Below are 12,010 nucleotides of genomic sequence, written 5' to 3'. Positions count from 1 at the left end.
GCCAAGCACCTCTGCTCATCTCTTGCCTGGAAAACCCTACTGGGCTACCGTCAATTGGCTGTGACTTGACTGCACTTTCCACCACTACCAAGGCAGCGATGTGGAGGTTATAGATTATATTAAAGGCCCGCTCATACTCCCCTCTGCCCCAGTCACTAAAACACTGACTCCTCCCGATCCAGGAAAAGGTATGCAACCTAGCCCTTCGCCCGGGGATCCCAAAGGTCTGCTGCTGATGCTCTCAGAGTGATCTGGGCCTAGTTTGGGTTTGCAGGGGGGGGAAGTATTAACTCTTTCAGTAAAACACGCTAATAACACACCGAGGGCAGTGTCTCCTCCACCAAAAGGAGAGGGAGGTAGACAGAAGGGCTTGCTCTCAGAGTATCAAAAAGTCTCTTTCTTCCAGATGGATTTTTTCATGTCTGTTCAGTATGGCTCTTTGAGTGAAGCTTTCCCCACACTGCTGGCACCCGTATGGCTTTTCCCCTGTGTGGATTCTCTGATGCCGGATCAGTACTTCTCGCTGGTTAAAGCTTTTCCCACACTCGGGGCACTCGTATGGCTTCTCCCCCGTGTGGATCTTCTGATGCCGTACCAGCGAATCCCTCCGACAGAAGTTCTTCCCGCACTCGGGGCATTCGAAGGGTTTCTTCCCCGTATGGATCTTCTCATGCCTGATCAGGCTCTCCCTCTGGCTGAAGCATTTCCCGCACTGGGTGCACTCATGCGGCTTCTCGCCGGTGTGCGTCCCTCTGTGCCGTATAAACCCTTCTCTCAAATTGAAGCTCTCCCCGCACTCGGAGCACTGGAACAGTTTCGGCCTGACGTGGATTCTCTGGTGTTTGGCCAGGTAATTCTTTTTCTGGAAGCGTTTCCCACAGATGAGGCACTCATGAACGGACGCTCCGGCGGGGATCATCTGATTGGAGATGTGTCCCGATTTGCAGCGATACCATTTGCTGGTCTTGGAGTGCAAAAACTTATTCACCCTGGTGTGCCTCACGGCTTCCTTCATTGCCGCTGGACCCTCCACGGATTCATTCCACCCCTTCTTTCTGTCAGAGTCGCATCCTGACTCATGGATCTCAGCTACCAGAGAAGCCTTTCCTTGGGATATCTCCAGTGACATGCTGTATAGTTCCTCTGGCTCGCTGTTTTCTTGCGGGGAATACTCCTCTTTGATCTCGCTTGGATCCTCGTCACCTGAGGGGATGAAGAACAAACATATTCCAGAGGGCTCCGCTGCAGCCAAAACCAACAGAAAAGTCTTGTAGCACCTCACAGACTGACTGTGGTCAAAGTCTTTGAGTGCCAGAGATCATAATAAACTTGTTACATCTTTAATGTGGTAGGAGACTCTGGCTTGTGGTCACACACACTAAACAATCCACTTTCAGTGCACCTTCCAACTGGACTCTGCCAGTTCACACAGTAAAATCCAGTTGGAAAGTGCACTGAAAGTGGATTGAAAGTGGGTTATTTAGAAGAAGAAGAAGAGAAGAGATTGGATTTATACCCCGCCCTTCACTTCCCAAAGGTGTCTCAGAGCGGCTTACAAACTCCTTTCCCTTCCCCTCCCCACAACAGACATCCTGTGAGGTAGGTGGGGCTGAGAGCTCTTGACAGAAACTGCTCTTTTTCAAGAACAGCTGTGCCAGAGCTACGGCTTGCCCAAGGTCATCCAGCAGGTGCAAGTGGAGGATTGGGGAATCAAACCCGGTTCTCCCAGATTAGAGTCCGCGCACTTAACCACTACACCAAACTGGCTCTCAGTGTGTGATCAGTGTGAGCCGCACTCAGTGTGATTTAGTGTGTGTGATTACAGCCTAATCTATTTAATCCACGTTCATCATAGTGTCCTCCAAGCAATTCTGCACTAAAATCGAATTCAACCTTCTTTTCATTCCAGGTTTTCCCCTATTCTGCATTACATTCCCTCCCTTCAGTGGTCAGCCCGGTTTCAGCCTGCTGTTGCCCTGGGTTATTTGGATGCTGTTTTGCCATGGACTTAAATTGCCTCGACTCAAACACTGAGAAAATCCGGAGTGTCGGGCAAATGCGGAAAGGACCTAAGCGAATAGGTCGTGTGATTGGTGGATCTGCTGACTTCCATGTGATAAGTTTTTCAGCGCATGCTTTCCCACATCTGATTGTTTTAAACTGTGGTCGAAGCATCAACGGATCCCTGCTTCAGCCTCCAGTGATCCTCTCTGGGATGGAACGTGCGGGAGGGATGAGATCTATAAGGGTTTCATGTTTCCTTCAGCTCTGGAATTTCTGCTGATGTGCAGGAAGACTTATGGTGGCACAGAAAAGCTCATGAATGCAGAGAAGGATTAAAACTGACAAGAAGCACAAAAAGGAAGTGGGAACAGACTGTGACTGACAGGAGTAGGGGAGAGAATAGGCCAATACAAGCAACGGGGAAAGAAGAACAAACAGAAACGTTCTAACAACCGTATCAGAGGGAAAGCCTTAGAAAGACTGTTAATCGACTCTGAAACGAACAGAAGTCAGAGATCCAACGAGTCCGCCATGCCATTTCCAGCAGCAGCCAACCAGCTGCTTCCAGGAAGCACACAAGCAGACAGGAAGCGCTGTTCTTCAGAGGTATGCTGCCACTGAACATGGAGGTTCCATGTAGACATTATGACTGATAGGCACTGAAAGACTTCAGCCTCTGCTTTTAAGCCCGTCTACAATGAGTCCAGCATCCTCTTCCCAGAAGGCCTAACAAGCAGAGGATGAAGGCATTGTTTCAAGCCTCTTGTACACCAAACTGACTCTGCATATGGAGGTTCTATTCTTTCCTCTCCTGGCTGCAGTCCACCATGAGTTTATCTAACCCTTTCATAAGAACAGGGACTCTCAGTTTACTTCCCACAATTAGAAAAGATGCCTTTACACATTTATCCCCTATTGTGACATATTTATCGCTTTGCGGTCCTTTCCCCCCTCAATTAAATCGAAACAACTGTTGACCTTATAACCTTAGTCTGTTATTTAGTTTTGTCTTTGTATATCTTAAAACGACTTCATCATGTTACATGTTAATTTGCTGTTCAGCCTCTGTCTATGAATTTGAACTCTACCTTCCATTCCGCTGTATCTGAAAAAGTGTGCATGCACACGAAAGCTCATACCGCAGGGCCTGCAAGACGGAGCTCTTCCACCAGGCTTTCAATTAGGAGCCGCCAACATTACTAATTACTAGTTACCATCACTAGTATGTACCACTAGCAACAACTGTAAAGCCTGGTTCCTGGTGAATTATCGCCAGCCTGTGTGCATCAAAGAAGATCAGTGTTGGAATGAACATCATATGGTATGCGCTCACAGGGTGCGTTCAGACGCGCCGTTTGATCTGGTGTCGTGACAGTTCAGCAACGGATTTTATATGCACGATCACACAGTCAACATCTGCCTCCTGTCCCCAGCCGTTGGTTTCTGGCTCAAACCCCCTCTAACCCGGAGTACTTTGTTACCAGGACCCAAAGTGGTGCTTTCTCAGCTCTCCCGTTTAAAGCCGCAGTTTCCCCTGTGTGATCGCTCCTCCGGTGTCAAGCCACTTCCCATGATTTAAACCTCCTCCCTGCTCGGAAGCCCGATGCTTCTGCTTTTCGGCCGCCATTTTTTTGGGTGCGTTGGCTGTATGCGCATAAGCGGAGCTCCGCTCCCGCGTTTTTAAAACCAACATTTAAACGGTCACTAGTTTTGAGTTCGGGATCCCAAAGAGGCCAGTTTCAGCTGAAAAGTTTAAAGGGAAGTATTCTGTCAAAGCGGTGAAATCACGGTGCTCTGTGGAACTGTCAAGTAAAATCCGTGATTTGCCCTAGTGGCTCTGCGCATGCGCGAGGATAAAGTTTTTCAATTCCGCAGATGAACAGTTATGTGCATGCAGGGCTATTTTTGGGCAGGAACGCACAGGAACGGAGTTCCGGCTAGCTCCCAAGTTGGCCATGCCCAGCAGGAACTCATTAGCATAATAGGCCACACCCAACAGCAGAAATACATTAGGATTGGCTACATTAGGGGTGTGTGGCCTAACGAGTTCCTGCTACAAAACGAGTTCCTGCTACAAAAAAAGGCCCTGGGTTTTGACAACAAACAAGGTAAACAGAATAACAAGCAAAAGATGGGTGTGGCTGGATGATCACACTTCTGGTAACATGTGGGTGCGGCCTAATGTGCTAATGAGCTGTGCTGTCAGGGGTGTGGCCCAATAGGCTAATGAGTTCCTGCTGTTGGGTGTGGCCTATTATGCTAATGAGTTCCTGCTGGGCTATTTCTACAAAAAGAGCCCTGTGTGCAGTGTTCCCTCTAAGCTGAGTTAGTGTGAGCTAGCTCACAGTTTTTTAGCCTCCAGCTCACACATTTTTGTCTTAGCTCAGGAAGGATGACTCCAAAGCAAACTAATGTATGCAGCAGCCAAATTGCTCGCTCACAACTTTAATGCCAGTAGCTCACAAAGTAGGATTTTTGCTCACAAGACTCCACAGCTTAGAGGGAACATTGCCTGTGTGCATGTGCAAACTGAGAAGAAGAAAACCCAACACGCTCCCGTGTGATCGCGATTGTCGAGAGTAAAAGTAATCGCGTCAGAACCGGTCCAGTTTGAACAGCTCTCGGCACGCCGTCTGAACGCACCCATGCAGCCCTGCCATCACTATGATACTGGAACAACATTGCTAGCACTTTAATATGTAATACTGTATCGTTTTAATGAATTGTTTTCATGTTTAATGGTTCTGATTGTTTTAATCTGTAAGCCGCCCTGAGCCTGCTCCGGCAGGGTAGGGCGGGATATAAATTAGAATATAAATAAATAAATATAAATATACCTTGAATAAACCTTTGTTGGTCTTAAAGGGGCCACTGGACTCTACATTTGTTCTATAAGAATATAAGAATGGCTGTGCTGAATCAGAGCCCCAGTCCAGCATCCTCTGTCCAACAGAGGGCCCCTAGCAGTCACCAAAGAAGCCCACACACAGGATGTGGCAGCAACAGCCTCCTCCATTTTCCCTCACCTCCTGGTTCATAAAGCTATACCGCCACTGTCCTTGGAGGTTCTGTTTAACTGTCAGCTAATATGTATTTCTTTAAAATCATCACCAGTGTATGTTTACTGACCCTCTGTGTGAGAGAGGATACCAAAAGAAGCCCTCAAGATGTTTTTTCTAATTATTACTTTTCCAATTAACACATACAAAGACACCCCCCGCGGGGAATGCCACCACAGAGGGGAAAAAACAGAACTTAGAAACAGGAGCAATGGGCCACATGGAGAGCGTGGTCTCTGGGGTCGGCTGGCCCCCCCCCCCCCCGCCCATCAGGAAACTCCCTCCCCAGAGAGGCTTCCTGGAAATGCTTCTCCCTCCTCAGAGTCCTGGACAAAGACCATTTCTCCTTCTTCCATCTGTGCAATGCCGTCTGGTTTGGGAATCACAAATCCTCCTTTGGGATGGAGAGAGAAACAGGAAATCAGGAAGCAAATGGTGCTGAGGGACCACACTGCTGGCGGCAGTTGGGGCCTAGTCGCGTTGGGGGAGAGCGGAAACCCTGACTGACTCCGAACATGTAAACACAGGCTGTAAAACTTCATCGAAAGGGCATTCTTTTTCTAATGATCCAGAAGGTTAGGGACAGAACTTCTTTAAATAGCAGAAGGATGGTGTCAATATTTTCCTTTCCATCCCTTTGGAGCATATGGAATTGTCCCTGTCTGGCAAAACACGAGAGCCCCAAATGGCTCCCATAAATTAACAAGATCAAGAGTGGGTGGCTGTGTTAGTCTATCTGTAGCAGCAGAAAAGAACAAGAGTGCAGGAGCACCTTCAAGACTAACCAAATTTGCGGCAGGGGAGGAGCTTTCCTGAGCCACAGCTCACTTCTTCAGAGACCAGATTCTTCAGGTGTCTGAAGAAGTGAGCAGTGACTCATGACAGTTCCTCCCCTGCCACATATTTGGTTAGTCTTTAAGGTGCTACTGGACTCTTGCGCTTTTCTACTGTAAATGAACAAATTCAATCACCATCAGCACCGTGGAAAGGTACAGATCCTGATTGTTTCGGCTACCTGTTGTTCTTATTGATGAAAGGAAAACCAGAAAAGGGAACTATCTGCCTCCTTTGGCAGTGAGCAACAGAAAGCATGAAATTATAGCTAGGATTCCTGAGTTGGGAGGGGGTCAGACTAGATAACCCTGTTGACCCAACTCTCAGGATTAAACAAACAAATCTCTTTTGCTGACTCCCTCTGCCCTTCTCATCTAATAATAATAATAATAATAATAATAATAATAATAATAATACCTAAGAAGCTGATGTCCTCAGAGTTCTCTTGCATGACTTCCCAATGCATGGTGCCTTGACTGGAGTTCAACAGGGCCCAGTCAGCGTTATCCAAAGACACCGTCACCTCATTCAGATTTGCAGACTCCTGAAACAGGAAAGCGTCTTCCCATTAAGCCCCCACGGCTGCCTGTTTTAAAATACCACTACCCCGCCCCCCCGGTTACGTCTCCCTCAAACTGGTTTCCATCCGTCTCTCTCAGAGCCAAGCAGGCAGAGTTTTCACCACAGAGACACCAAGCAAATAGCGACGCCACTCGGCTCTCCCAGGACATCATGGCCAACGGCAGATTTCCGTTTGTCCTAGGAATTCTGACAAGCTCTCACTCTGTTCTTTACCACTAAGGTTGTCAATGCCAAGATAGAGAATTCATGGAGATTTCGGGGCAGAGCTTGAGGAGAACGGGGTATGGGAAGAGGATATATGATCGCCATGGAGTCCACCCTCCAAAGTAGCCATTTTCTCCAGGGGAACCAATCGTCGTCATCTGGAAATCAGCTGTAATTCCTGGGGATCCCCAGGCCCCACCTGGAGTCTGGCAACCCTGTTTATTGCTGTGTTTTTTAAAAGACTCTGGGAGCTACATAACCTGTCTTCGACTGGAGAGGCAATGAGGGGTAGTGATTGTCGGGGAAAAACTGGTGAGACCTGGGTTCAGATGTTTGCTGAGGCATGGAACTCACTGGGCAGACTTGGGCCTGTCAGCCCAACCTACCTCACTGACAGGATTTTTTAAGTTGGGGGGGCATTTAAATTTCTTAGGGGGCACTGGCTAATCAATACCCGGCTTGGAGATGCCCCACTGTAGCTACAGGCCTTGCTCACAGGGTTGTTGTGAGCAGGCCTTTTTTTGTAGAAAAAGCCCAGCAGGAACTCATTAGCATAATAGGCCACACCCAACAGCAGAAATCCATTCGCCTATTAGGCCACACCCCTGACAGCCCAGCTCATTGGCACGTTAGGCCACACCCCCATGTTACCAGAAGTGTGGTTATCCAGCCACACCCACCTTTTGCTTCTTATTCTGTTTACCTTGTTTGTTGTCAAAACCCAGGGCTTTTCTTGTAGCAGGAACTCCTTTGCATTTTAGGCCACACACCCCTAATGTAGCCAATCCTAATGAGTTTCTGCTGCTGGGTGTGGCCTATTATGCTAATGAGTTCCTGCTGGGCGTGGCCAACTTGGGAGCCAGCCGGAACTCCGTTCCTCTGCGTTCCTGCCCAAAAATAGCCCTGGTTGTGAGGATAAAATGAAGGAGGGGAACACCACATACAGTAGAACACCCCCCCAAGCACTGAAGGGCAGGATAACAATCCAGGGTCCAGTGGCCTCTTTAAGACCAAGCAGATGGGCAGATCAGACCTCGTCACTATCCACATACCTCACCCAGCCCACCTTCAGCCAAATCTTGGTCTTCAGGAGGCAACACCGAGCTAGGAAGACTGGTGGACGTTATTCCGCTGGCTGCGAAGGACAGAAAAGAGGAGATTTCAGGAAAAGGGGGTTTGTGGAATGGCTTCATTGCCTACGGTTTGCCACTATCTCCACCACCCCTTGTTCTACAAATGCGAAATATAGTTCTAACACTCAGAGGTCTCCATTCAATAACATTTCCTCCCTGCCAGCTGGACCCCAAGTGTATACAATGTGTGTCAAATGCGATCAAGTCGCAGTTGGCTTAAGGCGACCCTGTAGGGTTTTCAAGGCAAGAGAGGAGCAGAGGTGGTTTGCCGCTGGCTGCCTCTGCACAGCGGCCCTGGAATTCCTTGGGGGTCTCCCATCCAAGTACTAACGAGGGCTGGCCCTGCTTTGCTTCCAAGGTCGGACAAAATAGGGCAGTCCAGGTCAGGGTCATGTATACAGTGCTACCTGTTGAAAACACTGTCAATCATTCATTTATTCCTATGACTGAGGGTTTGATTGTATCATCCAAATTTAGCTGTCAGGACGGAGTTGTCCAAATCCCGCAGGGCCTGCGAGACGGAGCTCTTCCACCAGGGCTTCCGTTGAGGCAGCGGGTATCCAGTCCAATCTGGCCTCCCCCCCCCCAATGAGTCACTCTTATGTGTCTGTTGAGGTATAATTTATTTTAAAGTATTTAGTGTCGTACTTATTTTATTGCATTTATTGTGACATTGGGTGACATTGGTGGTTTTCAGTTGTTATGTGAACCTTAAGGGAGTTATGGGATAGTTGTGAATGGTGTGTGAGTGTATATGAATATTGTTGTAGATCACCGAAATGACTGCATCTTTAATTTCGTTGTACTATGTACAATGACAATAAAGTATATTATTATTATTGTATGTATTTTGTTATTCTGTTTTCACAATGTAAATCTGCACTCAGTGGATTATTATAAGTTGGAACCGGCCCTGAGTCTGCTTTGTGGGGAGGCCAGGCTAAAAATGGAAGGAAATAAATAAATAAATAAGAATGGGGGGGGGGAAGACTTTTATGTTTTATTTATCATTCAAAACATACATTGAATATATATTGTATTAGAATGACAGAACAGGACAACAGGGAGAACAGAGGCAAGAGGGTAAGCAGAGACCTCACCATGCAATCTGTTTTACTGTTTAAGAAAACATTACACGTCTAATAAAGTCTTACAGTTCTGATAAAAGTGTGGCCCTGAACTGGGTGGCCCAGGCTAGTCCAATCTTGTCAGATCTCAGAAGCTAAGCAGGGTCGGCCCTGGTTTGTATTTGGATGGGAGACCAGCAAGGACGTCCAGGGTCTCTCCACAGAGGCAGGCAATGGCAAACCACCTCTGAACATCTCTTGCCTCTAAAATCATATGGAGCTGCCACAGGCCACATGACAGCACCTCCCGCCACCAATAAAGGATGAGCATTATTGATGCAGAGTGACATTTTGGCCTGGATTCTTGGCATTCAAGGGAAGATGAAGAGATCTTGGACCTCTTCTTCCTTAGTATTTTCTCACTGGGAAAAGCCACCCCGTGACTACTTTTAACCTCACTAAGGAAATATAGGCCCCGGTCACACAGGCCGGATATCGTGGGGAGGAGACGTGGCTGTTTGCCCCGGAGCGAACTACCACACGGCCGCCGGATCAAATGTCCTGCCGACATCCCGTGGTTCGGGGGGGAGGTGCCGATCATACGTCAATCCTGCGGCGCGGCAAAGAAGCGGTGGGGGTTTTTTTAACCGAAGTGTGCACATGCACCATTGGGTGCTAGTGTGCATCCTGTGGAGACTTGGGGGAAAAAACCCTTTCCGCGATGGGACATGGGCAAGCGCCGGATGCCATGAGCTACCACCGGAAATGTGATCAGACGCCCGCCCTTGCACCACGGTTTCCGGAAACCGTGGTTTGGGGGGAGGTGCCGATCATACGACAATCCGCAAAGAAGCGGCGCGGCGCGATCACAGCATCAATGGCTAGGCGCCGCTGCCGTGGCAAACGGGATTGTGGGTTTTTTAAAACCAAAGTGTGCGCATGCGCCGTTGGGTGCTTGTGCGCATCCCGTGGAGACTTGGGGGGGGAAAAACCTTTTTGCCACGGGACATGGGCGGGCACCAGATGCCACGACCTACCACCAGAAACGCGATCAGACGCCCTCCCTTGCCCCGCGGTTTCCGGAAACTAGTACCTCGGCGGTACTAGTTTTTTATGGCGCATCTTCGGCGGGAAGCCTCGGGTTAGTCATGGGAGCTCTACGCTTCCCAGATGTTGTGGTTTGATCGCGCCCGGAAAATCTTCCGTCTCTGTAGCGTGGCTAATGCTCCGTGTGACCGCAGCCATATATAGGCAAGTTGTGTTTTCCCTAGCAGCAGCAAAGACACGGTAGGGAGGAAAGGGTCGAAGTCCCCACACTGTTCACCTCCTTGACAAAGCAATCCCAGCAGCTCAATTTGCAGAAGAGGACAATGTCTTACAAGGAGGAAATCCTAATAAGTAGTCGAGGGAGGGGCTGTGGCTCAGTAGCAGAGTATCTGCTTGGAATGCAGAAGGCTCCAGGTTCGATCCTCAGCACCTCGAATTAAAAAGAACCAGGTCGTAGGGGATGGGAAAGACCTCAGCCTGAGACCCTGGAGAGCCACTGCCAGTCGGAGTAGACAATACTGACTCCGGCGGACCAGAGGCTGATTAAGTATAAGGCAGCTTCATTGTGGTCTAAGAGGCACTGCCGAATTTTACAGAAAAGCAAGATGACTTGCTATCAGAGCAGCTGGTAGCCCGCAACTAAGCATCTCCTAAATCTTGCTCGAAACTAAGAATTGTGTGTGCGTGTGAAGTGCTGTTGTTAAGTCCCTTCTGACTTATGGTGACCCTGCTAGTCTGATCTGGTCATATCTCGGAAGCTAAGTAGGGTCGGCCCTGATCAGTATTTGAATGGGGGGAGGAGGAGGAGGAGGGGAGAAAGAGGAGGAAGAGAAGGAGATTGGATTTATACCCTGCCCTTCACTACCCAAAGGAGTCTGAGTGGCTTACAATCTCCTTTCCCTTCCTCTCCCCACCACAGACACCCTGTGAGGTCGGTGGGGCTGAGAGAGCTCTTTCGAGAACTGCTCTTGACAGAACAGCTCTGAGAGAACTGGGACTGACCCAAGGTCACCCAGCTGGCTGCATGTGGAGGAGTGGGGAATCAAACCCGGTTCTCCCAGGTTAGAGTCCGCACTCTTAACCACTGCTCCAAACTGGCTCACAATACCAGGGTCATGACGCAGAGGCAGGCAATGGCAAACCACCTCTGAATGTCTTTCGCCTTGAAAGCCCCACAAGGTTGCCATAAGTCACCTCTGACTTGACTGCAAAAAAAAAAAATTAATGACCTCTAAAACATCATATCATGAACACTTTAACTACTAAGAAGGATTATTTTCAAACTTCCAGCCAGCAAGAGAGTATTTCCTGCAGCTACTAGCTGCCAAAATGCCTGTGAATGTCACAGAGGATTCGGGGAAAGGGCCACCACAAAATTCTTCTGAAGGCAAGACTGTGCTCGGAGCACACTCACCATGCCCTAGCTGTGCACTAGATGACGTACCAGAAAAGGTACCGGCGGGCACCAAGTACTAAATAAGAAGGAAGGACCCCAGGATCCTCCCAAACAGTTTTTTGGGGAGAAATTACCGTATTAACTCAATAAACACTGACCCAGCAAACAGAGATCCTCATCTGCTTTCTCCTTGGCCTCCAGGTAGCTTTCTCTCTGAAGAACTCTCTCAGCTTCTGGCCTCACAGCTGCCTCCTCCAACGGAACCTGGAAGAGCGACAATGATGTGATTCGGTAGAAAGAGGGAAGGGCTTGGCCTCACAACTAGGGATGGAGGCCCCTATTGTGTCCCTCTAGATTATTTGGCCAAATCGGGGTGCGAAGGAGTGACGAATTAAAGATGGTGGAAGTGAGAGAAACCCAGATTTGCGCTGGATGAGGGGACCCTACTGAACAACTCTTGCTGAGGGCTCTTAAAAAAGGAAAAATCAGGAGACTTCCTCTTTCGGTAACCACAGGGTGGTTGTCGTGAGGATGAATGGAAGAATCTTGTCGGTAGTTCAGTCCTTGGAAGAAGGTAAAGGTAAAGGTTCCCTTGCTCGAAAGCCAGTCGAATCCGACTCTAGGGTTCATCTCCGTTTCAAAGCCGAAGAGCCAGCGCTGTCCGAAGACGTTTCCGTGGTCATG

The 12,010-nt window shown here is 48.7% G+C and overlaps 1 protein-coding gene and 1 long non-coding RNA gene across 2 annotated transcripts; both read right to left on the bottom strand.

The window, feature by feature from the left end:
- Positions 1–376: 376 nt before the first annotated feature.
- On the bottom strand, positions 377–6,374 carry LOC107106587 (zinc finger protein 662-like). Its single transcript, XM_015406767.1, has 3 exons — positions 6,315–6,374; positions 5,350–5,457; positions 377–1,203 (listed from the first exon to the last, which is right to left on the bottom strand). Exons 1-3 carry the CDS (start codon positions 6,361–6,363, stop codon positions 377–379), a joined length of 984 nt encoding a protein of 327 aa, XP_015262253.1. The 5' UTR covers positions 6,364–6,374.
- Positions 6,375–6,381: 7 nt separating this feature from the next.
- On the bottom strand, positions 6,382–11,560 carry LOC107106598. Its single transcript, XR_001482368.1, has 3 exons — positions 11,485–11,560; positions 7,736–7,818; positions 6,382–6,441 (listed from the first exon to the last, which is right to left on the bottom strand). It is a non-coding gene; the product is annotated as an uncharacterized LOC107106598 (long non-coding RNA).
- Between the last annotated feature and the right edge of the window lie 450 nt (positions 11,561–12,010).

This window comes from Gekko japonicus, unplaced genomic scaffold (genome assembly GCF_001447785.1).
Source record: "Gekko japonicus isolate JY-2015 unplaced genomic scaffold, Gekko_japonicus_V1.1 scaffold542, whole genome shotgun sequence".
NCBI lineage: Eukaryota > Metazoa > Chordata > Lepidosauria > Squamata > Gekkonidae > Gekko > Gekko japonicus.
The sequence above is the reverse complement of the archived record's forward strand: the minus strand, read 5'-3'. Positions and strand labels throughout refer to the sequence as shown.

Excerpts from the sequence above, each read along its gene's own strand:
- LOC107106587 (XM_015406767.1), bottom strand. The coding sequence starts at position 6,363 with ATGCATTGGGAAGTCATGCAAGAGAACTCTGAGGACATCAGCTTCTTA. Across the intron at positions 5,458-6,314 it reads TGAGGACATCAGCTTCTTAG|GAGGATTTGTGATTCCCAAA; the intron begins GTATTATTATTA and ends TCCATCCCAAAG. Across the intron at positions 1,204-5,349 it reads ATTTCCAGGAAGCCTCTCTG|GTGACGAGGATCCAAGCGAG; the intron begins GGGAGGGAGTTT and ends TCATCCCCTCAG.